Here is a 27,808-nt window from a genome sequence, read left to right on the forward strand (position 1 = left end):
GTCGACTATATTTGATAATGTGGGAAGTTGTGTAACGACCACAGCACAAACACTGGTCACTTTATTAGGCACACCTGGATAATAAAGTGGGCTCAGAATTCTGCCACTTGAAGTTCATTTTGATTTCACTATTAATTATTCAGGAACAAGCGATCCCGCCGCGTAACCCACGCGTGAATGGGAGCTGGAATCTCGTTATTGTCCCGTCCGATCCTCCAGATCCGGCTGAGGACGTGCACTCCAGCGCTGGGGCGGTTCCTCCCAAGTGCAACCTGCTCCCACGTTCACCACGCGCTGATCACGCGCAGGTCGTAAAATCCCTCGCTCTGTTGGAAAAAGACAATAACAAGCAATCTGGGGGGGGAAAGCACATGATGCTATAATTGGATATTTAAATATGAGAGCGTGCCCCCGGTTTTTAAGCTGTCTCTGTCTCAGCCCACGTTTGAAATGGCCCCCGTCGCCTTCTGGATGCCAGTGAATGTGAGTGCGGTGCTCAGATGTCACCGCGTGCCGCACACAGCACCTCGGCCCACAGCAGTCGCTTACATACAAAATGCAACTTTATTAACCTTCATGCCTCCATTCATATTCATATACATGTATATGTTTGAACTTATTTTAATTTCACAGCTCCATCCATATGAAAAATACAGAGAAAAAGGCAAAACACTGACTGGATACTTAAACAACTCTCCGTGAAAAGTAGCGTAACAGAAAAAAAAGGACACCTGTTTTTGAAGCCTTGAAAAACATCAGGGTTAAAAATGTCTTTTACAGATGTGGTTGACCATGAGCAGAGTCTCCCTTTTGAAGCGATGCTGAGCAATATCACAACTTCTTTTTACGGTAAGAATGAAAAGATCGGAATATATTTACACTACACTCACTTTACATAAATACAGAAACAACGATTACTGTACGTAATATCAGCAAACTTGAAACATAGGCATTGGCTTCACTACTTAACTCGTCAAAACCAGGAACTCAAAAGCAGAATGTTACACAGAAAGTAAAATAGATATTGAATTGATAGAAAGAAAGGTCAGTATTCATAAGTAAAGGCATCACTCTAAAGCTGGAATCGCAGACACGGGATGTTTTTCTCCCACGTGACCAAGATTCTTCATTATCTTCCATGGAATCACTACTGTATGTGGAAATAATGTGTTGAAGGTGAAACATCAAGAGGCTTTTGTAACTCGGTTTTTGTTCCCGTGGAGGAAGTGACTTATTGCAGGCGAAAGTAATAATACACGCGATGAACAGCTCGTGGACAAGTGATGGGAGGATGCTGCATTGGACTCAATGGCATAAGGCTCAGTGCGAAAAAGAAAGTGAAACACTAGGTCCGACTTGCATATTGTTGACTGTGCTTTTTTGTTTTTTATGTTTTTTTTTTTTGTCATTTCCTCGCAAAAATTCCTCGTGTGTCCTTTGAAATTGATCGATTGGAGCACACGTGTCGGGGAGTCGAGAGCGTTGGTGCGACCCGTTCGCGGTGTGAGGCACTATTCATCGTTATTGCATAACTTTGACCCTGGTTACCGTTACAAAATTATGCTTCCAAAAAAACATGGCAAGGAAAAAGTCGCTGCAGAGAAATACAATACACCCTGTCCTGTGGAGGCGCCACCGTCGAGTCTAATTGAATCTTTAAAAGTCGGTGCGTTAAGGCATGCGACGTCACATACGGAGAGCCGCCGTCCGCGTCAAGCGGGGCCGCAGCGGGGAATCGAGTACCTTAATGCGGTCAAAGCATATAAATAATTAGCGGGGTGGAGAGAACACTGATTCAGCCTTGGGGATAACACGTGTTTGATCGTGAACTTGGTTAACCACAAAAAAAAATAAAATAAAATAAACAAACAGGAAAAAGCAAACTGTTATAGAACACCACTTATGATCATTTACACGATGAAAACCATTAGCCCCATTTCACTGTATATCAAATTAGATAAATTACAGTCTCTGAAAAAGACTTTACATGTATAAATGTATTTCCTGCATCTACTAATGAAAAGCCCTATTCTTCCAATGTATATACAGGCTGTAGAACTTTGTAATAAGTCTTCTCTTCACTATGACATATATTACAACATTTCAAAAGATTCTTTTTACAGAAAAAAAAGTTATATGCAATGATGAAGTGCCCCTCGATCATAAAATGTTCTTATACATAACACGGATGGTAGAATACGATGACGATTATTTGTTTATAAATTGACATCTGAAATAAAATAATTTGAAAATCATGCTAATAAACAAACAAGGTGCTGATATGCTTTTGCCAAAAAATGATAATACAACTGGGTGTAATGACATTTGTGCACAAGAAATATACATAAATAATGAAATAATGATAACATCCATTACATCAAAAGGGGTGTCACATATAGTGGGTGTTGTGTGTGTGTGTGTGTGTGTTTGTGTGTGTGTGTGTGTGTGTGTGTGTGTGTGTGTGTGTGTGTGTGTGTGTGTGTGCGTAAATGCCTTCCTGGATTTGGCTACTTACTGAAAGTGAGGATGTTAAATATGAGTGTGTGTGTGTGTGTGTGTGTGTGTGTGTGTGTGTGTGTGTGTGTGTGTGTGTGTGTGGGTGTGTGTGTGTGTATAAGTGGGTGTTATGTGTCTGAGTGTATGCTTTTCAAGGTGCTATTATCAAAAATGTTCTTTCCTTTCACTGGCTTCGCTCCAATAAAGACATTTAGCAGCTCTATCAAATAATAAGAGCCTGATACTGAGTTTGTGTCTGCAGCACAGGAGCGTTACTGCAACCATGTCTGTTATTAGGACTATAAAAATACTTCTCTTATAAAGGTGAGTAAAGATGTTCCTGCCAGTGACTGTATTCTGTGTGACTTTACTGCGTGTGTGGATCCTCTTGTGTTTTTCAGCGTTTCATAACCAAATCTCAGAGAAGTCGGGTGAGTTGATCTGCTGTCATGATCTTCAGCGTCTGAGACAAACCGAGTGGAATCATTGGGAGCGACTCGCCAACATGTCAGATCAGAGCCTTGTGCTGTCGCACACCGACCAGTGACAGAGGGGAGACACGGTACCGGGCGAGGAGCTGGCCCAGCTAGAAATCCCAGCTCGCCCAGTGACATCAGCAAGCGGAGCGAGGACGGGGGCGGGGGCGACCTCCCTCCCCCCATCGCATCGCTCCGAGTGTATTGCTCTTCTTGATTAGTACCACGTTGTCCCCGCGTCGGCGTCAGCTTATGGTCAAGTGCAGCTGTGCAAAACCACAACACAAAATCCTTTCACTGTGGAACGCGAAGCTGAAAATTAAAGTAAGCAGACCGATCAGGACACGATGAACGCATGAGTCTATAAGGTGCCTCTATTATTTTTTTTTTCTTCACATACTGGAAATCTCCTCTGATTGTTTCAAAGTTCACTGTACATGAGGGGTTGTATTTTCTGAGTTAAACGTAAGCAATAAGCAGGCATTAAAATAAAAAAAAAACAAGATTCAATAAACAAAACTCTGTCATACTGAAAAGTATATTTAGCCTTTAAGATTGCACTTTACTGATTGCTAATCACAGCACAAAATCCACCAAAAAGAATTTTTGAAGAAATGCTTTCAAGAGGCTCAACATAAAGAATAGCACTGATGAGATACGGGCGTCTCCGGCCCTGTGGATCAATCAGACATGGTGAGTTTCTTTGCTGGTGTGATGATACGCGTGTCCAGTTCTCGTTGCTTGGACTAAAGTGGTGGATCCGGAACAGTAGAGGTGTTGATGAGGTTAATCCATTCAGCGGGTGGCTGCTGGAGCCGTGTTGTTTATGGTTCGCTGCCTGTGGCAAAAGGTGGCAGTCCAGCCCTCTTCTGTGTGGACGCCCCCGATTTTAAAGGACCGCGTCGATCTGTGGTGAAACGGCGCCCTCTGCTGGCCACAGGCCGCACTCACAGGGAGGCCGAGGCCCAAAGCCAAGCCTTTAACCACGCTGTAATCCAGCCCACCCGGCTTCTTTCTGAGTATCCACTCATGTCAACGGGGTCTTTCACATTATAAATGCTGGAAAAGCAGCCATCCAAATCATGGTGACAGTTTTTTTTTTCCTTTTGTCCGAATAAAGAGTTCATCTTAAAAATCAGGGTGAAACATTTACCAACAGTGCTGCAAAAAGTTCCTCCAAACGACGACAATCAAAGATCCTGCATCCGTTCCTTCAAAACCAAAGAGGATCGAAAAGTGACCCTGTTTTGTGCTGCCCAAACTCTGTGCACGTCTCCATCACGACTCCTTATGACGGATCAGAGAGTATACATACATATATATATGTACATATACATATATTTATGTATATACGTGTGTGTGTGGGTTTGTGTGTGTGCATGTGTGTGTGTGTGTGTGTGGGTCCAGGCCAGCTGAGAAACATTCATAGGGAGATCCCGCTCCCACGGCTGCCTGTGTCTGTTCCACTGATCACTCTCTCTCTCGCTCGCTCGCTCGCTCGCTCACTCTCTCTCTCTCTCTCTCTGTCTGTCTCCGTCTGGTTCACACCAACATGTGTCTGCGCCGGTGCAGGGCCAAGTGGTCGGATCTGGAGAAGCTGCGGTCACAGTCTGCACACTTGAAGGGCTTGACCCCCGTGTGTTTTCTGTAATGCCTCGTCAGCTCGTCGGAGCGGGCGAACTTCCACGTGCAGCCGTCCCAGGTGCACTTGTATGGCTTTTCCCCTGGAAAGACAGAGGGAAGCTTTAGTTACGCAGTTCACCTTAAATGAGATGATGAGATGTTTCCTCAAACGACCCTTAACAGTGTGTTCTAAGGTCTAATCGTTACCAGGCAAAATATAAATTCCAAGAATACGCTAACATTGACCTTTGACCCCCGGTGCTGAGGCCCCAGCAGTGACTGACCTGTGTGCGTCCTCCTGTGTGCTTTCAAATGGGAACTTTTGGTGTAGACCTTATTGCAGCCCTCAAAGTCGCACCTGTGGATCCGTCGCTTCTTGGAATCGGGAGACTCCGACCTCCGGGGACGCCGTATGCTGTCAATACTGAACGGAGACATGGAGCTGGGGGAGAAGGGGGCAAAGGTCAGACTGGGGTAAAACATGCATTCTGTCTGAACGACAGTCATCCATGAACACAAAGCTGCAGGTCAGGATGAGTAAATGTGGTTAAATGTGTTCCTTTTCATCAAATGTTCTAAAGGCAGACGGTAGCATGTGTAGAGCAGCAGCTTTGCCAGCAGGGGGCAGTATCACACCGTGATGCAGAGGCAGCACGAGGCAAGACGCCGATTCTCAGGTCTCACATACTTTCATTAATCAAAGGTGGCAACTGTTTTACTTCACGTTGTTGCATTGTCGCTAGATTCTTGAATTTCCTCCCCAATAACCAGTCGATAAAAGTGTTGATTATCTCATTTGTCACCGCCGCCACTCGGCCCGTGGCGCAGTCCTGTTCACGTGCGTGCTTGTGTTTGCGCGTCTGACACGTCCTGTCGCTCTGTGGTGTTGAGGGTTGTGCGGCAGATGCTTCTCTTTAAGGTCTGAGTCTCCGCGAAGGTAAAAGGGGTGGAGGTGGGAGGAGGAAGCGTTCGAGACAAACAGCTTCGTGTTGGAGGGATTCGAAAGAGGAGCCGAGCTCCCAGACGTGCCCTTCAGTGAACTGTCTCCACCGCACACACACAGACACACACGCAGACACACACAACCCACTTCCTGTCTCTCCGTCTTCCACCGAAGCATGATTTGTCAAACGCAGACTCAGAAATACGCAGGCGGTCGGCGTGCGCGCGCACACGCACGCGCCGAGGCAGAGCGGGACGCGTGCGCGGGTCACCTGTTGCTTCTGGGCTACTGCCAATCTGAATCTGTACAGGAAATGAGCGCATGGATCAGATATGAAGTGAACTCCGGCTCCCCTCTCGTTCCTCCGACTCCGCCGAGTTCGGGAAAACGGCGCACGTTCAAACGCTCAGACGGCGGAACGACGTCATCGGCGGCGAGCGATGAGGTCACCGGCGCGTCTGCGAACGGCGGCGTGCAGGGGGGTCGGGGGGCGAGGCTTCACCGTGGAAACGCCCCGGTCCTCGGCCACGGAGCAGATGACGAGGCGGATGTTTCCGCGCTGACTTCATCCGTGGTCGCGATGGAGCGAAGGGAAAGCGGCTTTTAAAACAAAGAGCAGCCGACGACCCGTTACTCATCAATTCAATCAATTAATCTAACGTGCTACAACTGCTTTTCGTCTGCAGCTCAAAAGCTCTGTCCTCATTGCGTCTTCATTTCAAAACACGGGGGAAAGAAATGAATCTGTGTCTGGTTATGATGTAAATTCAGTGATTCCCGATACTTCACAACCATTTTACAGCAATGCAAGGAAAGAAACAGCCGACTCACGACTCCAACAAAATATTCCCCAGGAGGAAATTAGTTTTTACAGGAAAAGTGGGAGGATTCTGGAGGAATCCCTCATTTGCTGCCGTGCTCTTTACTATTTACATTACAGTGAAGGGAAGAGCCCTCGTTTATGGTTCATGGGCGGCATCGGTTTTCACGGCCTCCGTGGGCTGAGGCAGACGCCGCCACTGCTGCCGGTGGCTTTGTTCCCCAGAGAGATGCTACTAGAAGTGGAAGGTGTTGTTTGTACCAACGCAGTCGCTGTGCGCGCGCACACGGCGGGGACCGGCGCGCGCCCTCAAACCAGCGGAACCGCCAGCGTCCAACTGGAAACCAGTGGCTGGAAACCGAGACGTTCCACTGTGTGTCTTTGAAAAGCATTTGCTCATTGAGCAAACGCGGTGACAGGGGCCTGTTTACCACAGGGTTGCATCACGCTGTTCAGAGCTGAGGAGGCCGGTCGCTTCAGACCTCCCCCCTCGGCTGCTGGACAGGTTGTGGATTGCAGCATGCACAGACTTCCAGCTCCAGTGAGTTCAGGCTCCTCTGGACGCTTCTGCTCTGCACTGATTGTTTTCACGCGGTGACATTCGTTCACTGCTCCTCTTTTTCTGTCTCGACCTGTTGCCAATTAAACCAGTTAAGTTGTGACATGTCCCCTGAGTCTATTAAGGTCTCCCAAGGCCTCTTCTCCCCTTTTTTACCCGCTGAGGTCTAGAAGTTTGACACGGAGGAGACTGCGTGCACGCGTGTCACCTGTAAAGTCTTCCTGCTGGATCCTAACATCACAGCAGCAGTTCCACCCTTCCTCCCTGTCTCCCACAATAGCCGACGCACCGGTCCCCAGGGAAACGCATGAATATGTTAGAGGCTGCCTCAGAGGCACATGACACACTCCTCCACTCCCTCTGACTTCCTGCTCCCACTGCTTTATTTACACAGCGGTACCTGGTGCCGCTGACCTCACGTTCCCCCGTGCGGCCGCACGTCTCAATATGGAACAAAATTAGTTAAAGTACGTTTAAAGGCGCAGGCATCGAGCCTCCATCTCGGCTTCTGTCGCGGCGCAGATGTCCGCGGAGCGCGCGTGTTGTGTCAATACACAACGCAACATTCTCCCCCGGCGGAGCCGCGGCGGCGCGTAACTCAAGGAGGCCGCAGACGGCGTTGTTTTGCGCCGACAAACACGCGAGTCTGTGTTCCTGTTGATAATGGCTGACCTCCTTCTGGAACCAGCTGTTCTGTCCACTGCGCAGGAACACGTGTGTGCATGCGGTGCAAACACGTACACCAGAGGATTATAACACACGCACGCACACGTGCGCGCGCACACACACACACGCACGCACGCACACACACACACGCACACACACACAGCCTGCACACACACACACACACACGCACAGACACGCACACACGCACACACACACACACACACACACACACACACACACACACACACACACACACACGCACACACACGGCCTGCACTTTGCACAGAGGAGTGATGTGACCTCCCTGAGCCTGGCTGCTGATTTATCTCCACAGTGAGAGCTCGGGTCCTGCACACCCGTTCTCCTCCGACCGCCCAGGTTCGCGTGTGGCCCTCGGGGGCACGCTTGTCCCCTCCAATAACCCCAGTCGGCCGCCGCTTGTGCCGCCGAGCGAGCGGAGCCGCGCTGACTTACTCAACAAACAGCGCAGCGCGTTACACAACGGCAACACCTTGAGCCGAGACATTAGCGGCTCCCGCCGTAGTCGGCCTTGTTAGCGGTAATACAGCATTAGCTGGATTCTGCCCGAGCTCCCGCATACTTTCCCTACACTCAGTCTAAATAAAAGCCCTCCGGGCATCGGCTGAGACTGGCCAGGCGGCCGCCTATGGCCGCTCTGGGTTTATGAGCGCGCCGCAGCCAAACGTTCCCCCGCGTCCGCCGCTGATTGGGACCAGGACGCCGTAAACCGCCGTCGGCCGGAGAGGGAGGTCCTTTCATTCAACACAGATGGACCGGCACCACGGGGGTTGTGAACCGGGCACAAACTATGTCTGAGCGACACGCTGCTCACTGGAAGCGCACGGACCCGGCAGAACTCGCAGAACCTTTACATCCCTGTGGTCCCGCGTCGCCCGCTTTGCAGCGTCCAATCACAGAGCGGCGTCGCCATACTCACTCCTGCACGGCGCGGGCTATGGACAGCGCCGTGGAGCCCGTCTCGTTGACGCTGTCCAGGGTCACGTTGGGCAGGTCGTCGTCGTCGCTGTCGCTCTTGATGTGCCTCGGCGACAGGCCGCTGGGGTCCGCGAGCGCTGGGGACGGGACACAGACACGGGCCGGTCAGACATGCGACACTGGAGCGGATCGCCTTCCCGCCGCTGGCTAGAGTTTCAACCATAATGAGGTCAGCAACTTTACAGACCGGAGCGGCGCTGGAAAGTTGATATGCTCATTTATTGGATGTGCACGTGTAGGTGTAATGTGTATTAATGAGATTAGCTCCTCTTGGGCGTCGCGTGGCCTCATCTGTGTGAGACTTCGACGACCTGGAGATAAAACACACACGTTCATGTGCTCCATACGTTGTGAGGCATCATCCCATTGTGTCCCCTCTGTCTCCATGGACACCATCCGCTCCGCACTGAAGAAACGTTGTTGCAAATCGACAGAGCAAAGATAATGCATAGTAAATAAAAGTCAACATGCTGCAGAAATGGAGGAGCTGAGGTTCTACACCGTCTGATCCTGGTGAGGACGATGTAATCACACAATGTACCGTGGTACATTTTCCACCGACTTCTGTAGCATTCTGTCAGACCGGTGCTTTTATACGCTATCAGGACTTCACCTCCTCTGCCCTCTCAGCCGAGACTGTGCTCATAATGGCCCATAATAAGGGTCCAGAGTTAGGAGCAGACATGGTGTTATTACTGGGGGGTGGGGGGGGGGGCACAGAAATAATGCTGTAACTCTGCTGGAGCTTTTGCTTTTGAAGGATTCTAGCTGTTGTTGCACACTAAGACATGCAGAGTGGTCACCAACTCGCCTCACAGTGGAAAACCTGTAATTAGTTAGAAATGCATCATGTGTTGGAAAGGGGTATTTTGAGCAAAGGGACATAAAGGAGGAGTGGTGGAGAGGTGGGCAGTGCACCGGATTTCTTTCTTTCTCTCCTGTTGTTTCCAGTCAAGCCCTGTTTCCATGGCAACCCCTCGCCGGAGACAGGGAGACAGCAGTGAAAGGAAGGGTAGCCACCCTCTCTTAAAGAGGATGGCCAACCTGTGTGTGTGTGTGTGTGTGTGTGTGTGTGTGTGTGTGTGTGTGTGTGTGTGTGTGTGTGTGTGTGTGTGTGTGTGTGTGTCTGTGTGTGTGTGTGTCTGTGTGTGTGTGTGTGTCTATACTGAAAGCTTCTATAATCATATTAAACTCCAGCTCTAGTTTGTCACTGCCCCGATGTCAACAACTTATTTGTTCAGCCGCCGGTCCTCCATGAAAGGAAACGGACCAGATGAGGCAGAACCTCACAGTCAACTCACGATCAAACAGCAACGCTGGGCTGCCACTTCGCTTCCCATTAAGTTTTTACTGTGGGAAATTGTCTTTAAACGTTGTTAAGATCAAATCAAAATGAAGAGCTGAATGTTCTGTTTGTCTGGTTGCTATCTCATTAAAAGTGACAGTATCCACCACACCCAACATTCAGCCCACTTCTTTGTGCTCGGTGCCTCCAGAGCCACACAGAACTTGGACTGTGTGCATGTGCATTCATGTGTTTGTGCCGGTGCCACCCATCCTCAGTATTCATCCCCACCCTCTTATGCAAGTCTTGTTTTTCCTCAACTTCCTTCTCTTCGGGAGCGTTTGAAATGCCCATCTCCGAGGACCACCCCGCCCGCCCGGCGCGTGCACTAATTGCACATCTGTGTTGATTTGCCGGTGCATTGAGCACGCGCATGGGCGTGTGTGGGTGCAGGGGTGTCTGTCCGTGCGGACGAGGCGTCGCTTCCAGCTAACGGTTGCCCTGCGTGCGTCTCAGAGAGACCTCCTGCGGAGGCTGGCAGTGAAACCACACCCTGGGAGAAAACCAACCAGACACTCCACTGGCAGCACCGTGTCTGCAAGAGCACCGCACATCTGGACATCATACATATCATCTGCATATCAACACATCATTCCTGTTACAGGAAACATTTGTCTCCAGCTGAAAATTATGAAGAATTCATTAACATCCCAGTTGAACAGAGGCAGGTTTCTGCACACGGAGGCAGGGTCTCACCTTTGCCCTGGTTTTTGGCCTCATCCAGCAGAGGTAGCATGATGGCGTTGTTGAGGCTGGAGGGTGATCGAACGGCAGCGGTGTACATGAGGGGCAGCGACTGCACCACGACTGGAATGCGGTGGACGTGGCTGGCCAGCTTCCCCGCTCCCTGCAGGCTCAGCGGGCTGGACGGGGGCGGCGGCACAGAGTGCAGGATGTGCAAATACGGCTGACCTCGCGCCCCGGCGCCGGGGGCGACCAGCGAGCCTGGCGTGAGCACCGACGAGGCCGAGGTGATGACCGACGGCGAGGAGGAGGAGGACGACGAGGACAGAGACGACGGGGAGAAGGCGGAGCGGCGGGGGGGCGACGAGGAGATCCCGCTGGTGGGGACGGTGATGGAGGAGGAGGAGGGGCGGGGCTTGTTGATTGACAGATCAACGGGCTCAGTCTGTGTGTGGAAGTGCAGGTCGTGAGCGAGCAGGTCTTCTGGAGGTTCGGCTTTAACTCTGCTGAGGAAGAACGGGACGCTGTCCATCGCAGAGTAAGGGCGCACTTTGGGCGACTGCGGAGGGAAAAACAGCGGCGTTAGCTGAAGTTCCTTTATTCGTTTTTTTATTTCCATGATCAAAATGATAAAGAGCATTTAGCGAGCCACTAATTTCCTCTTGTTCATTCAGCTCCTCCTGCACAGTTCCTCCGCTTTACATGACGTCATACGCAGCTGAAGTGAGTAAAGATAGTGTCTTTTTTTTCTAGGCGTGGGCTGCTCTCTCTCTCTCTCTCTCTCTCTCTCTCTCCCGTTTTCCATCACTCCCACAGAAACACAGCTCTCTTGGCTACCCTCGTATCCCTCCTAAATCTCCCTTGTGATGGTGGAAAAACATCATATGGGCTCAATTTCCTGACCGTCTCTCTCTCTCTCTCTCTCTCTGTCTCTCTCTCTCGCTCCATCTCTGTCTCTCAGCGATGGGCCTCCTGAAGCCAACGCTGGTGGCTCATCGTGTCCCTCAACACATCTTTCACTTAACACCAAGCAGACTGTAACACAAGCGCTCCATCTGTCTACACAAGTTTCAGGAACCTGTTTACTTGGAAAAGATAATGGATCACATACACAGGAGAAATACGACACTCTCGCTGTGTTACTACAAACTTTTTATGTGGCGATCCTGTCAGATTAACCTGGTACATGTGCTCTACCCGACCTTCACTCAGGGAGTTAGTCCGATGAGATTCCTCAGGGAATGAGCACATCCAGGACTTTTCCTAATCCTACAGGAAAAGCTTATTAAAATTGAGGTAAAAAAAAACCCAGATTGCAACTCCAGCAGAAATGAAGAATGTTTGGCGCCGTGGCGTTTTCACCCCTGCTTTTGTTTTTGAGACTCACATTTCTTTCCCCTTATGTAATGCTGGCAGCGAGTGGATCTGTAGTGAATTACAAATTATTCTAAGTGGTGCGTGTGCTCTTTTATGTAGTAGCCGACTATTTTTACTCCAGACTTGCATACTTGTTTTCAGCCTACAGGAAATGTTACGACCCGTGAATCAAAAAGGAAATAAACGTCTCATCGTTTAACTCCTCCTTGGTTGGAAAACAAACCCGAACCCGTGGAAGATGCTGCGTGATGGCCTCTGGACCCCGGACCGGTTCAGCTCGGGGTCAGTAATGTCAGGTCAACACTCACAGCCGCTTAAGATACGACTCCACAAGGAACTTCACTTGAGCTTCTACAGAACTTCTTAGGACATTATTGCATTTGTAGAAAAATGTATTGTAATGTGTTTCTGTAACATAAGAATATAAATCGGTGGCACAAGCGGAACAACCACAGTCTGCTGAAAATGTAGTAATGTGGTTTCATTTTTCCACTTTTCCCTCTAAGGAGCATCCGTTAATAGGAACGTTTGTGTTAAAGCGCTCGTAAACAACCTAAGCAACAATGAGGATTCTCCCGGGAAAACTAATCCTCTAATAAAGACACCTCCACAGAATTATTAGATCAAATGAAGGCAGTGCTGAGACCAGTGGAGTGAGCTGCTTTCTGCTCCGCGCCGCATGACGCTAGGCGCTGGATTACATCTGATTTAGTGCCCATTGATTTGGGAGACACTGGTGCAAAAGCATCCGGCGTCGATCCGAGGGCGCCGGCTCCGGATTCCGCTCCACGTCTTCGCCCTCGAAACATTTCAAAGTGGATCTGGCTCGGTTGTCACGGAGCATTTCTGTGATGTCAGAAGCGCCCGGCGCTCCGTTGGCTTCGGCGCCTGACGTAGCCTTTCTTGACAGAGCCTCGGGCTACCGTCCAGCAGCTTTCGCATGTGATCTCCGTGTGTTTGCATGTTGTGTGCAGGAAGTGGGTGTCATGGAGCGCCTGGAGCTGTGATGCCTGCAGGCCCTGGAGCCATTAGACCCGTTGAGGCTCTGCTAAATGCTTTGGAAACCTCGCCTTTAGTCTGGTGGACTGAAGTTCTGCTTTTGCCAATTGTCCCTAGCAGTGAATACAAATATATTACACTCAACTAATCATTGTCTTATAGAAAAAGCCCAGAGTATTTGTAGTTGTGCATATACTGAGGCTAATGAGCTTCCGTGGAACAATTGTAACATCATTTCCTAGAATTGCTTATTAGCTCAAGATCAGCTGAGAGAGATAACGTAGATTTAAGGACGTGGCCTGCAGAACGAAGTCAGCTTATGAAACTTTCTGTCTACACAACAAAGTACTTTGACCACGAGCGGTAAACAGGCATCACCGTCTCATGCAGATGTTATCGTTGGGCTGAAGCACCAGCAGAGACAATAATAGACAGCGCTTCTATTAGAACACCTGCATGAATAGTAGAAAAATGGAAGCAGTCGTGAGCTGCGCTAAATCAATAATCAGGTAAGAGGGAGGGAGGGACGGCCTGTCAATCAACGGAAGCAGCAGCGACACGTGCATCGTCACGTCAACCCCTCGACGCAGCTCAGATACGAGTCGTGTGCGACTGTGTTCCAGAACGTGACAGGACGAGCGCCTCTCAGATTCACAGATTCACAGGCCTGCGATCGAGAATATCACTTTTCATTTATCAGCGTCGCTTCTGTTAAAAAAACGACGCGTTTCCTTTTACGTCATGACAGTCAGAACCTGAGCGCAGAGGGGAGGACTCGCGCGGACAGGTCAGAACCAGGCGGCGATCAGCTGCAGGAAAACAGAGGCTTTAGCAGCGATCAGCTGCAGGACAACAGACTTTCCCACTGTCGCGCTGACAGCTCCAAACACGCGCTCACGCTCAGACGCGCTCGCGCCGCCTTCCCGTCCTCATGCCATTGTCTTTATTAGGGGATACCGGCTCGCGGGGCAGACTTTCCAGGCCCTTGCGGGCGGACCGTCTAACGAGGCGGACCTTTTCCAGCAAGCCTCTGGCCCCCCGCCACCCAAATGAAGACCACATTTCTGCAGCAGCCTGAACGTCTGCCTGCGTCTGCGTCTGAAGGGAGCTCAGACTGCTGGGGCCAGATTGGATCTCGGTGCACTTCAAAGCCGCGTGGGCTGCGGCGCTCACATCCTGCCTGCGACCGACAGCGCTGCACGTACGGAGGATGACTCTAAACCCCGCGCACTAGGCCTCAGACCCTTGAGCCAGGCACGGGAGCGGAACCCCCAGAACGCATCCACCTGCTGCCTTCCTGTCAAAGTCCCCCGATCGCGCGCAGACAGAGTCGCTTCTTATCGACGCGGAGCACGACGGCGGCAAACAATGCTCCACGCGACCCCAGATAACCTGACGGCTTATCAGCAGCTGGTGATTTTCACAGCCGTCACGGACTAATGCCGTCGGATTTGTCTCAGCAGAAACTGCTTTGCTCTCATCCTACAAAGTGCACTTGATGATACACGAGGGGTCGACACATTACTGAAATCCTCTGAATGTAAATCAATGTGCGACCGGAAACTTATTCTCCATGATTAGAAATAACAAGTGGCCTGAGCCCACTGCATACAAGGCTGTGGCAGCGACATAAAGGCCCGGTAACCTAGCAACAGCCTCGCCATAACAAGACCAATTTGTTCCTAGGTACGTCGCTCGGCGGCGCCGCACGGGGGCCGCGCGAGCCCGGTGATCACGAACGGATAGAACTCGAATAAACTCATCAAAGTACAATAAAAACGGCGCCGTGCGAGTGACACGGAGGCACAAGAGGAAGAGATGCTCAGCGTTGTGTATATACGACACGGCCATGGATCGTGTGTTTGTGAGAAAGAAGGGCACGGGAGGACGAGGGGGGGGGGGGGCATAAAGAGGCAGGAACAGGCCCAGATAGAGGAGATTTAGAGTTTCCCATGTGACCCTACTCCCTGGAGCAGTGACTCCATCTGCGCAGCCCCCCCCCCAGCACGGACTCTGCCGGACCCAGTCACCTCCCAGAACCCCCCCAGTGCATTCCTTCTCCAGCTGTGGCTCTCCTCCTCTGCTCGGCTCCTCTACCCCGCTCTCCGACCACTCCTCTGAGCCCCCTCGCTCGCCCGCCCGCCCGCTCGCTCCCTCGCTGGCCTGGTAGTGATTACGGAGGAGGAAAAGCGGGGAAAGAAACAGGGAATTGTCTGGACAACAACTGCTCTCTTACCCCTTGTTCCAATTCCAGGGGCTCGGCTTTGACTCGGACTGCAGGCATTCCGTCGAGCATTAACATCCTGTTTGTGTGGCTGCCTGCGAAGGGACACAGAGGAGGTGTAAGACGGGTGTTTCAGCGTGACTAAGCAGGACGCGCACTCACTTATTCACATGTGGACATTACAATGTTGCACTAACGCCCACCGAGAAATAAACACATTTTAAATAGACACACATTCATGTTTCAGAACGCATCACAAGCCGACAGACAAAAGATGTGCAAAAAACTGTGTAAACTCAGCCGGTGCCCAGCATGACTCCCTCTTCTCTATAATAAAGATTTTTCAATTGACTGGTGGGCTGCTGTGGGGCTAATAACACTTCATACTGCTGAATAAAATCCTCTTAGGACCTCAGCGGAATACAAATACTTGCTTTGATATGCAGTTACCCAACAGTGATGGCAGCAGCACCGCACCACCTCTCACACCACTGATAATAAGGACAAAGGAGGATGTTGCGGATGTTTGTCTGGAAATATCACATTTTAAACAAGGATTCCTTTATTATCAATTCAATAACATGGCAGTGACTAATGCAGACACACTTATGTGGGTCCTCGGCTCCTCAGCTCCATGCTGTGGCTTTAAGAGGGATAGTCGAGATGGAGCCAATGACAACAATGCATGTTCCACATCCCCCAGCCGGGCCGGGCCGGGCCGACCCGAGGTAACCCTCCCTCTTATTATTTTAGCAGTGGAACATGGAGGAATGCAAGCGTCTCCAGCACCGGTCGCCGGATGCGACGGCGGTGGGTCTCAATGACTGGCTTCGGGTTCGGTTGGTTCAGGCCCCGAATCGTTTCATCGACTCCTAGGTTCTTCAGCTGAAGCCTAATCCTGACTGTGTTAGTGTGAGGGAGGTGGAGAAGGAGGCTTTACTCAATCCACCCCCCCCCCCCACACACACACACATATCTCGCCTCTCAGGTCTAAGTCCCCCAGGTACCCTGGCTGTGCTGCTATTGTATTGTTGTCCAGGATGTCCTTCGGCTTCAGGTCTTGGTGGGCCCAGATAGCGTTGCCATAGCAACGGCCGGGCGGGTGGAGCTGCAGCCTCGGTCCAGCCTACAGCCATGTGTGAGCGCAGTGAGACAGGCTGAACGTGAGGTTTGTTTTCCCCGGGATGACAGTCGTTCTGGCAGAGGCTTTGTCTCCTCCTCGCAGAAAGAAAAATATTTTGCACAAGGAGACACCAGACGAAATCTCCATTTTTTTCCCTCATGAGGTAAATTTCGTAAGTCTCCCCAAAAGTTGACCTCATCCAAACTTCTTTTGTTCTCTTTGCTAAATGTGTCCACCGCTACGCATAACCTTTCAGCTCCACCTCCCATGGCACAGTCACGGTTGCCTACAGGAAGTCAATGGCTACAGCAAACAGTAATGATTTACTGGGGGGGGGGGGTCACTTCAAATTTAGCATCATAAACTGAAACAAATTAGGAATATCATTGACTTTAAAATGAGGAGAGTTGCTTGAACATAATGAAGCGATGCAGGCAGCTCTACTACTAAATTTGGATCACTGGCGACAGACTCAGGCAACCAGCAGTGGGCTGTCCATCAGTGCTATGAGGTTCTGTGTGTGGGAGATGGAGAGAGGAAGGGGAGGGGGGGGTCGAGGAAAACAAGGTAGATTAGGATCACCTTTCCATTTGCTGCACTCTGAAATGAAATGGCCATCCCAGGTGTGTGGGGGAGCTGGATGGAGGAGGACGGGGGGGGGGGGTGAGGCATCTCATGTCTCCCTCCCATCTTCACTCCACCCACCCGCCGCAAAGCGAGGAGACAAATAAGAGACGTTCTGTGAAGGGAGCAGGTAAATAGCAGCGGCCCAGAGACTGCGCTGCTCTTTTTGCCTTCACCGTTACCGTTCACGTTATCGGCTGAGGGGACGGCGATCGGCTGGAGCGAACGATGAGGCTCAGCCAAACCAAACCTGAACAGACCAGCGGGAAAAACCAGATGTGGCAAAACCTCCGACCGCCGGGGATCAAATATTACAAATCACACACCTTTACTGGCAGTTTGCTGATGACGCCACGAGTCGAATCAAGACGGATTCTAATAATATTCTAGTAATTGTCCATTGTTAATTGCTGAGGTTTGAACAAGAAGAGCTCTGATCGGAATGAAAGCTCAAAGGTGTGTGTTGCTTGAGTGGGTGGTGTAAATCACTGCGAGTTCATGTTCTTTCAGCGTCTCGAAGTGTGAAGACAGATCCTGCTCAATACTATCTCCCGGCGTTCGCTTGTGCAGCAACCACAACGCGTTTCTGATGGAGAAAAGTTACGCTGGAACGAACGGGACGTGGCCTCCGCTCGCACACGCGTCGCGCGTGCAAAGATGGCGTAGCCTGGAACGCGCGGACACACAGAGCTTTGTTCCCCACGTCAGGCGCCCAGAGCAACTGGGCGCATCTGTGTCACAAAGGCTGGACCTGCTGCCACGGGCTGGGATGGAGGGGGGAGGAGGGGGAGGAGGGGCAGTGAATTATACGGGGAGGTACATGAGAAGGATTAGGGAAGGTGATAGCAAGAGAAGTGAGTGGAAGTGGGGGCTTGAGGAAGAGAAAAAGGAGGTTCTGGCAGTGGTGGAGGAAGCAGGCGAGGGGAGTTGAAGAGGTGGAGGAGGGGGGGGAGGGCGTTTGGGGTGGAGGAGGGAGGGGAGGGCGTTTAGGGTGGAGGAGGGGTGGTAGTCAGAGATGCGAGAGAGGGTAAAGAGGGGATATGGAGCTGAGCCAAGGCCCGGTCGAGCGCAAAGCACATGGTGCAAGAATGCCAACAGACCCCCCCCCCCCACACACACACACACACACACACACACACACACACTCTCACACACACACACACACTCTCTCTCACACACACACACACACACACACACACACACACACACACACACACACACACACACACACACACACGCACACACAGTTCTGCACCGAGGAGGAGATGGAAAGACAGAAAGACGGCGAGAGAAAGAGCAAAACTGGCTTTAGAAACGTCGGAAACCAGAAGCTGATGATTACCTGGTGCCGGGAGCGAGTAAAAGGACGAGCGCGGGCGACGGGAGGTGAGCGGCGCTGCTTTGTGTGAGCCGCCGGCCTCTTGGCCACAGCTCACTTCCCTTGTCGGTGCCCCCGGCCGCCCCGGTGTGACACATTGGCCTGATAACCAGCCCACAGCGGCCGTCTCACCGCTCCACTCCTCCGCTTCCTCTCTCTCTCGCGCGCTCGCTCGCTCGCTCGCCCACAGCGCTAACTTTCAGAAAGGTGGTCGAGAGCTGAGGCCTCTCGCGATTCGCTCTCCCACTCCGTCCTACATTTCCCATAATGCAAGACGTCTATGGTCAGATCCTCCATCCTATAACATATAAGAACTGCTGTAAGGAGCCGCGTGTTGTGCCTGTGTGGCCAGGCTGCGGATGTGTGCTTTCCCCAAACCTCGCTCCTGGATTTCCTGAGATGGACATCGCTTTTTTTTTTCGTCATCATTCCTGGCCGCCTGTGAATGGCCTCAGAATTTCCATTTCATAAGCCGTGTTTTCCTTGGCAGGCGCAGCGGGCGAAGCCTTTCGGATGCTTCTGGGACATTTTTGAACAGGGCTCAAGAGAGCGGAGTGCTGCTACCTCTCTGCTCATGGAAGCGTGGACTCTACCTCCACTCCCACCCCCCGACGAGCACAACGCCATAAAACCAGTTATGTGCACTACCCTTTGAAAAAAAAAAACAGAAAAACTCCCCTGTAGGGTTAAAAAGCCCTTAGAGATGCACTCAACTGATGCACTTTACCTCAAAACGCTCGTCTTTTTCTTCTGGGATTGAATCTGTACCACACGTCTCTTTTCATGAACACAACTATTACAGGGAAGAATACACTTCTCATGTTTTCATCTCTAGGACAGACAACCTGGGGGGGGGGGTTATCAGGTCCCGATCAATTCCAGCTAAATGCCATCCGGTATCTGTCCGTCTCCATCCAGGCTTCACCTGTCGTTGAATCCGACGTGAGACACGCAGCGTGTAGTCCAGAAACAACCAGAGGGTCAGTAGCTCGATTTCACAAAACACGGAGGCTCAAACGCCTGATTATGGACCCGAAAGTACAAATCCGGCTCTAATGTGGTAAATCACAGCTTCAGAAAGAAAAGCAACAGCATTCCTTTCACCAATTTTTAAAATACAAGTCTTCATTTTTATTAATCTATTATAATAGAGGACTGTGATGTATTTGAAATAGATGTGGGTTCGGGGTGAGGTCTGCACATGGAAACAGGCTCTGCAACAATGTGGTGTGCAAGTGTTTCTCCCTGCACAATGACCCCATTATGTAAGTTCCTGTAAACATCCAGTCCAAATGTGGTCCTCGGTCTTCAGCGCGGAATCAAACATAAGGGCTGTCTGCACCTGGGAGACACCAAAGTCAGACGAGATGGAGGGAGGAGATAACGCGTGTGCGCGTGTCTTATCGTCGCCTATGCAAAGACCAGCAAATGGGCGAGTGAGCCAGGGAGCGAGAGAGCGAGAGAGAAGTAAATTCATGCTGTTTGCCAGCTTACGCAGCACCTGGGAGGAAACCAGCTCGGCTGATAAGAGTTGATACCCATGTAAACACACACACACACACACACACACACACACACACACACACACACACACACACGCTCTCGGAAGTTCCCAGATTCTGCTGGATTGCCCTTGGGTTCTTGCTATTTCTGCCAGGGGCAGGGGGATCCTGTGTCAGTAATCCTGTCAGGATGAGGGGGATGAGGTCGCCGGATGCGGCTCAGCTCCACCGCCTCGGCCGGCGCAAACAAGAGCGCACGTGTACGAAATCATTCGCAGCCGACAGCCGCGCGGCTGTTACAGTACGTTGAACCAGCAAAACAAGCGCAACGCTTTTAATAAAAAGATGCTTAGTGGGCAAAAGCAGAGCTAAAATTAACAAACGGAAAAATTCCCACATACAAGCATCATGATATCAACACACTAATATGAGTTGTGCAATGATGCTTGAACCAGATTTGTTGCTGCTGTGTCACGTTGAAAGGTTGAATGTTAGGAAATGAAACGCACGTCATCCGTTTCCCAAATATCAGTTTTTAATTAACAGACCTCGACTTTGTTCGGCCTATCGTTTCTTTTTCTGTGACTCTCTGCGGTTGTGAAAGGTCCCCACCCACAGCCATATCATCACGTCCCTTTTAAGGTCTTGCACAACTGTGGGAAAAGAAGAAGCTATTTATTCTGAGAGGAAACAGTCATAGTGAAAAGAAGAGTCGTCGCCGTCTGGTTTGTCGGTGTCTGTCTGCGCGTCGAAGCTGCAGCTGACTTCCTGGGCCTCTGTTGTGTTCTTCAATCTGGCTACCACAGACACACACACACGCACACACGCACACGTAGACACACAGACCTTGTGACCTCTGCCTGCTCCCACAACGAACCATATTTATCTCGGCTTCAGAGACGGACAGACACAAAACTGTGCCTCTTAATATTGAAGCTCGGCTCATGAAAGAAAAATATAAATGCCCATTCAACTCCAACAGCCACCCACACACACCTACAGCGCGCACGCACACACACACACACACACACACACACACACACACACACACACACACACACACACACACACACACACACACACACACACACACACACAGCTACGCGCACACCGCACTCCCCCACAGTGCTCCAGAGAGAGGTAAACAGAAGAGTCTGACATCCTCTTGCATCATGTGCCTCAAATGCAGCAGAGGAGCAGCTAAACACGCTGTGACCGTGACGGCTGTAAAGTGAGGTGGCGTTACTCAAGTCGGCTCCGACTCAGAAGTCAAAGCGATTTGCGACACCGCTCCAGACAGTTTGCGTCCGCGTCGCGAGCGTTTTGATGTAATCACGAGAAAGAATGAGCTAAATGCTGCGCGCGCGCCTCGGGTTGAGTCGGGCGCTAAATAAACTGTAAAGAGGCACAACGGCCCGTCGCCTTTGCACGTAGTTCGGTGACCTCTCTCGCGCACGCGCGCGCGCACGTGCGGCCGCCTCAGCCAGCGCCGTGGGGTCAGTGGCTGCGCATCTAAAATAGCCCCTGACACAAAAACCTCAGTTGTGCCAGAGGGGGGAGGAGGGGGAGGAGGACGCCGGCTAATTAGCTCGACTTCTCGGGGAGACGGCGAAGACTGTTTGCACGTTTAAACTGCGGGGTCTGAGCTTTGCGCCGGCAGGAGGGGGGTTTAGCGCCAGCGGATCAATAAATATTGCACTCCGCGACTCGGCGCTCGGCTCTTGTTTGCTTCCAGCGCTCGGCTCCGGGGCCGAGGCGACCGCGCCGCGGGCGCTCAATAGTCGCCTCACGCGGTCAGAGGTGCGTCGTGGGCACGGGTGAAAATAAATAAATAAATACCAGCAAACCGGTCAATGTTCGCTCATGAATGCTTGGTGGGTGAATAAGCGCCGCGAAACACGCGACGCCGACAATGCGTTTAGAATAAAAGCCCGTGGGAGCGCGGCGTGGAGGTGCCGCGTGAGCCGCTGAATCACGGCCGCGCGGGGGTCACGGGCTGTTTTCAGCGGAGGCCAGGGTGGAACCGGCCGACTCGCGCCTCCCGCCCTGACGGGGAGGTGGGATGCATTAGATTAGCGTCCCCTCCTCACCACCCACGTGCCCCCCCCCTCCCTGCGCTGATGGGGATTCTTTGAGTAGACTACGGCCTTTCATGCCCTCGGGCTCCCGCAGAGCGCGTGTGCGTCTGAATCTGTGTGGGTGAGCAGACCCCCCCCCTCCTCCCCCAACATATGCACCCTGTACGTACAACTCACAATAGTTGGTCCAGTGAATGCATCGCAGGCCGTGTGCACTCAAACGCACTCTCCAGGATCGACCTAGATGTTTTACAATAAGAGTAGAACGCGGCCGATCCACTGACTCATCTGCAGCATCCACTGTAAACACGGAGGAATAATACGACGCTCTTCTTTCACTTCTCGTCCTCTGCCTTTTTTTTCCTGCTCGCTCGCCTTCTGTCGTGATACAAACAAACACATATACATGCACCGCCCTGTTGTCTTTGATGCGTCGGACGCTGACGCGGCGGCGGCGCCGGGACGCGGACGGCAGCGTTCCAACGCGCGGACGCTCATTACATCAAATGTGCATGCAGTTATTTTCTCCCCTCGGTTTGACCCGTTCCCGCTCTCCAACGCCACTCAATAAAAGCCAGCAGCTGTGTTTACCTCTATTACTCATCTACTCACGCCTTCACTTCGATTATTTTTCCTCTCTTTTCCGAGCGACGCGCTGCCGTGCCGGTACCTGGTTGAAGCAGCTAATCGAGAGGCGTTGTGGCCCTTAGCATGAACCTGTGTTTGAGAGCCTGTGAAATGCCAAAGCCCCCCCCCCCCCTCCACCAAATGGATTCCACATGTTGTTTGCATAATTTCCCCGCCTTTGACCTGCAGGACAACTGGAAACTGGGTTCACAGCGATCCAGGCAGCATCCTCCTGCTGCTCTGGACGGAGGACGGAGAGACGTGGCTCCCCGAAGGTGGTGTAAGGGGGGGGTCAAAAACACCCCCTGACGCTCCTCCATCCTCTTCTCTAGGTTTCCTTTCCTCCTTCCTTCCGTTAAACAGCCGTATTTGGCTAAAGCAAAACAGCCTCTTGGTTGAAAGACGAAACCTCACCACACATAGACAGGCCTTCCCCTGACAGCATACCTTTCCATCCCAGCCATGGAAACATGTCGGGCCACCCTAAATCAGAGTCTGGGGCTGAGCTCCGCGCTATGACTCACTTCCAGTAAGCACTGAATGCGCAACTCTAGGGATGTTGTTACGACTAGATGGTTTGACAACACGTTGTCATCTCCCTCCCTGCACATGCGCCTGTTGTTTCAGTCTCATCACAAACCCTCCAGCGGCGTTTAGAACTAAATCAAAGATCTCACCCTGATGATTGACAGCCTCTAATCGTCCACGGCACGACGTCATGTGTTCACATCGCGGCGACTTTTTAGACCATTGAACTCAGACTCGCTGGCCGTTGCGCAACACTTTCCGAGCTGTCGCTCTCACGCACACTGAGCGCGCTCGACTAAACAAACGTAGGCTGGACCCCGGGGTCAAAGGTCGACTCCGCAAAGACAAAATGCGTTTTTGTCAAATGACAGAGTGAAATACAGCCTGACTCCATTCACAACAAAGCAGAGGTATTCAGGTATGTCCCACAATGCACCCTGATTTTACCACCACGCGCTGCGGTCGATGCCCATACACTCCACAACACCCGCTCGGATCGATGACGCGGCGGCCGGTCGATTAGCCGTTAACGCAGTCGATTGGGGGAATTCACCGCACAGGACCACGGGTGCAGAGGACGACCTGCGCTGTCCTCTCACTGGAGGATTCAATCTGTCAACGCGCTCCAGACCCACCACGCTTTTAGGGAATCCTGCCGGGCAATTAAAGGCTGGGCAGCGCGGCGCTGATGGACACACAGAGTCTATCCGCTGATGATTGGCTTTTTAATTGAGTCCCCCACTACGGCGCTGATCTCTATCAAAAGCCCTTGGACCGTGTCGCCGGGTGGGGGTGGAGCCGGAGCGGGGGCTTAATGCGGTGGCGGTGGAGTAAACAGCGACGGAGCAACAACGCAGCTTTTACTGCAGATTTCATTTTAATAAGCGGGTCAGTTTCATGCGCACTGTGACCAATCTGTGCAACACCCGGTCCGAAAGTATGACATATGTGGAGAAAAATGCAAGCTGTACATATTTATTTACAGAAGGCCTCGAGGAGGATGTTGTGGATGAAGCGGGACTTTCTTTTTGAGCCTCAGAGGGAGGAGCCGGGGTGACGGGACGAGCACTGGACTTTAACACAGAGGATCAATGGATTCTGCTCTTGTCCAACATGCAAACACAGGCTGCAGCAACCTTAAACCTACTCGCATCCTGCATCCTGTTCTGTTAAACCAATCAGATACAATCATACACAAGCAACGGCCCAATGACACAACAGGATCATTGGAGCAGTTATGCTGATCAGCAAAAACCAACAACTCGACCTTTAACGCCTGATGGCCGTCGTTCTTCTGGTTCCATCACTGCCTCGGTCTCATTTGAAACAAATCTATTGCAGAACGACCGCTTCTCAGTCTTTAATGTCTTTTCGTGGCCATTTAATGAGGAAGTAATGAACCCAGCGTGGACAGTGACACCTCAGCCTCAGACCTTCAGTGGCTGCAAAGCCAGCATTTACTCATAACACTCTTCATTTTATTTTCCTGTCAAGAACATCTGTAGTGCAAAATGCCCTGCAGCGTCACATCATGGACTAATGTCCCTCCCACGCCCGCCTGAGCTGGGTCGCGGGTGCCGGTGCACGTTGTGGTGGGTTGTGGTGCAGTGTTGGGTCTGCGCCCCATGTGTGCTAATGTGCACCGGGAGAAGGAGCCTCTGTAAATGGATTTAAGGGAGAGTTTAAACGGGCGCTAATCTCACTCGCTGAACATCCGTGAGCTGCAGGGGGTCTCATCCGCACACGCATCACTCCCCCCTATTTATTTTTTTTATGGGTGCCTTCCCGTAAGCGGCGCCCGCGCACGCACGCGCGTGTGCGTGCGTGCACGTTGGCGAGCGCTCGCCCGGCGGCTGTCGCGCGGCTGCAGGCGAGGCCTCTGAGCGGCACCGGGGTAAAGTCACAGGGGTCAGTGCTCAGTTTCCACATCAAACCCGAGAGCAGAGGCCAGAGTCTCATCCCCCTCCCACCTTTCTCCCTCCCTCCCTCCCTTCCGTCCTCTTGCCACCACTCACCCGACACACACACACACACACACACACACCCTCCACCCCCTCGCTGGATGTACAAATGCCTTTGCTGTCAGCTCTGCCCCGGTCCCCTGTAATTGAAAATAACAGCCAAGGGCCGGCCCCCGGCCGCTCTCCCAGCCTGGTGGCTCTCTGCCTCTCTGACAGCCACCCATCAATACCAATGACTATTACCCTGGAAGTGAGAGTGCTGGCGATGACATCTAAGACACCACCCCTGCAACACTCCCACACACACACACACACACACACACACACACACACACACACACACACACTCCCCCACCCTCCGTACCCACCCCACAGTGTCCTTCCTCCGCTACTCGAGCCTCCCAGCGTTTAACCCGTTGTGAACAGCCTGGTGTTGCTGTGTCTGAGCTGCCACACACACACACACACACACACACACACACACACACACGCACACACACAGAGCCCCCCCCCCCCCCTTCACTAACACCTCTCGTGCGCAAACACAACTCTTCTGCACAAAAACTCTGACGAGCACCAAACTTTCGAGCGCAGCCACAGTTCGTTGTTGCGCCGCTGTCTCGCCGTCACGCGCTCGCGTTCAGCCGGTGCCGAAACCACCACGACCACCGCCGCGCCGCCGCTAAGTTTCACTGTTCTGAAGTTGCTCCGGAGACAATGAGTGCGATGAGGGAGACTCTCCAACTGTCAAGTCGGGATGCTGCCCGTGCGCACAGTTACTCAGCGTGTAATCATCTCCTCTCTCGTCATGACAGCGTGTGGATTTGCACCGTGGGGGCACGTGTAACGCGTCCAGTCGGCACCGTGCGGGGGTCTCCAACCCCCCCCCCCCCCCCCCAACCCCCCGCTGACAGACACCAAACACAATGCAATACGTGATCTGAGTTGTCATCTGCTTTGACAGAGCCCTGACAGCTGAGAGAGACGCGCTGGAGACGAGCACAAAGCCCGGCGACGTGACAAACGGAGCGCGCGGACGGCGGCAGCCAGCGGAGGAACAGGACGAGAAAAATGCACAGACCTTGTCAGAAGCTGCAGAGCCGCGGAGACTGCTTTCCTTTCCACAGTCCTCTCTGCCTCCTCTCCTCTCCCCTCTCCTCTCCTCTTCGCTCCTCTCACTCTGCTCTGCGTGTATGTACGCGTGTGAGTGCGTGTGTGTGTGTGTGTGTGTGTGTGAGTGAGTGAGTGAGTGTGAGTGAGTGTATGTGAGTGAGCAGCTCCCTCCCCTTCTGCCTCTCAGCTGCTCGGCTCAGGCAGTTCTCAGGAAATGAATGGGAGCGCACAGAGAACTGTTGTACTTGCAAATGACTTACCCCGAGTCACATGATCCGCTAAATGTAGGGTGGGCCGGTGGGTGGAGGCTTCATAAGCAAAGGGAAGACAATATACTCTAAGCTTTAACAGCACGCATCGAATTACACGGGGCCCCTCCGGGGAGGTTTCCGACGCGTCCGCTCTCAGCCAGCCTCGACTCACTCTGCGCCCCTCCCTGAGCGGCGGAGAGCGCCGGGCTGCGGGTGCGCACCGGAGCGCCTCCCCGTTTAAAGGGGACGGAGAGCAAGGTGTTCACCGAGAGACGGGCAGCGCCTCGGTGGAACTTTGTGCCGCTCAGATACTGTTAGTTTAGCGGCGTGGTTGTATTATGATGAAGTGTTTGATTTGCGCCTATATGAACGTTTCCTTAACGATAATTAAACAGGAAAACAATGTAGACTAGAAAAATATGTTCTGAACTTAATTTTAATCTATTTCAATTAGGTGTATGTCGGCTAACTTTTACTAACATCTCTCATAATCCATAAATGCTTTATTAAAAGTTTTATTGACGATTAAACAATTAGTGTTTTACTAGGTCTTTGAATATTGGAGGTTAGATCATCATTAAGGTTCAGCTGTACATAAACAAAAGTATTTATGAGACTTACAAAACAAAACAAATAAAATATTTTATATGTTCTAATATATATTCTATAAGGGGGAGCACTGCTAGTGTTAATATTGTCACTCATACAGAAATGATAAAACTGTGAATATTTATAATATTTGAGAATTTCCATGTGGCTAAATTTTGGACTTTATCTTAAAATACAAACAAACAGCTGCTGGTTTTTATGAATTTTCTGAATAAATGACCGACTTTCAGCTTTACATGTTTGAATAGTCAACACTCAACCAGATTTGTGTATTTGGACAACTTTTTGTGTGGAGAAGCTAGAGGCACTGTGATCCTCCTCTCTGCTGGACTCTGGTCGCTTCTCTTACCATAAAATGCCACACGTTCGCCTGCTGTTTCTGAGACCGGTCTTGAATAACACACTGGAACATTTGCCCATAATGACTGCTTTTAAAATCTCCTCAGCGCAGCGCCGGAGCCGCTGCACCCGTGTCAGCGCTCCTCCGGGTGCTCTCCGACTCGATGAAAGGTATCTCTGTGGAACGAGAGGCTGATGCTGATGCAGCTCAGTGCCCACAGCTCGTCCCCCGGGAGCTCTAATTAAGGTAAAGGAAGCAAGTCTCATCTGCATGGCTGATGGAGCTCATGCCACGTTACAGGCTTTATCATAGACCTGGAGCAGCTCGACTGAGAGAGACAGATGAGAAGGGGATGCTCTACTGTAGTACAGTAAGCCCCATCCAAATGCTGCCCACTTAATATTCATCCTGTTTCACCTCAGATACTGTACGTCTTCTGTTTGCA

The 27,808-nt window shown here is 51.6% G+C and overlaps 1 protein-coding gene across 4 annotated transcripts; it reads right to left on the bottom strand.

Annotated features, from left to right (window-relative positions):
- Nucleotides 1-541: 541 nt before the first annotated feature.
- Nucleotides 542-26,590, bottom strand: klf12b (Kruppel-like factor 12b). Of its 4 annotated transcripts, none has more exons than XM_029136292.3 (6): nucleotides 26,424-26,590; nucleotides 15,242-15,324; nucleotides 10,642-11,188; nucleotides 8,542-8,677; nucleotides 4,880-5,037; nucleotides 542-4,696 (listed from the first exon to the last, which is right to left on the bottom strand). In XM_029136292.3, exons 2-6 carry the CDS (start codon nucleotides 15,305-15,307, stop codon nucleotides 4,515-4,517), a joined length of 1,089 nt encoding a protein of 362 aa, XP_028992125.1. In that variant the 5' UTR covers nucleotides 15,308-15,324; nucleotides 26,424-26,590; the 3' UTR covers nucleotides 542-4,514. The 4 variants fall into 4 exon arrangements, with proteins under 4 accessions (XP_028992125.1, XP_028992123.1, XP_040924787.1 ...); XM_029136290.3 differs by lacking the exon at nucleotides 26,424-26,590 and adding an exon at nucleotides 26,132-26,390; XM_041068853.2 differs by lacking the exon at nucleotides 26,424-26,590 and adding an exon at nucleotides 18,319-19,908.
- Between the last annotated feature and the right edge of the window lie 1,218 nt (nucleotides 26,591-27,808).

Source organism: Betta splendens, chromosome 21 (genome assembly GCF_900634795.4).
Source record: "Betta splendens chromosome 21, fBetSpl5.4, whole genome shotgun sequence".
NCBI lineage: Eukaryota > Metazoa > Chordata > Actinopteri > Anabantiformes > Osphronemidae > Betta > Betta splendens.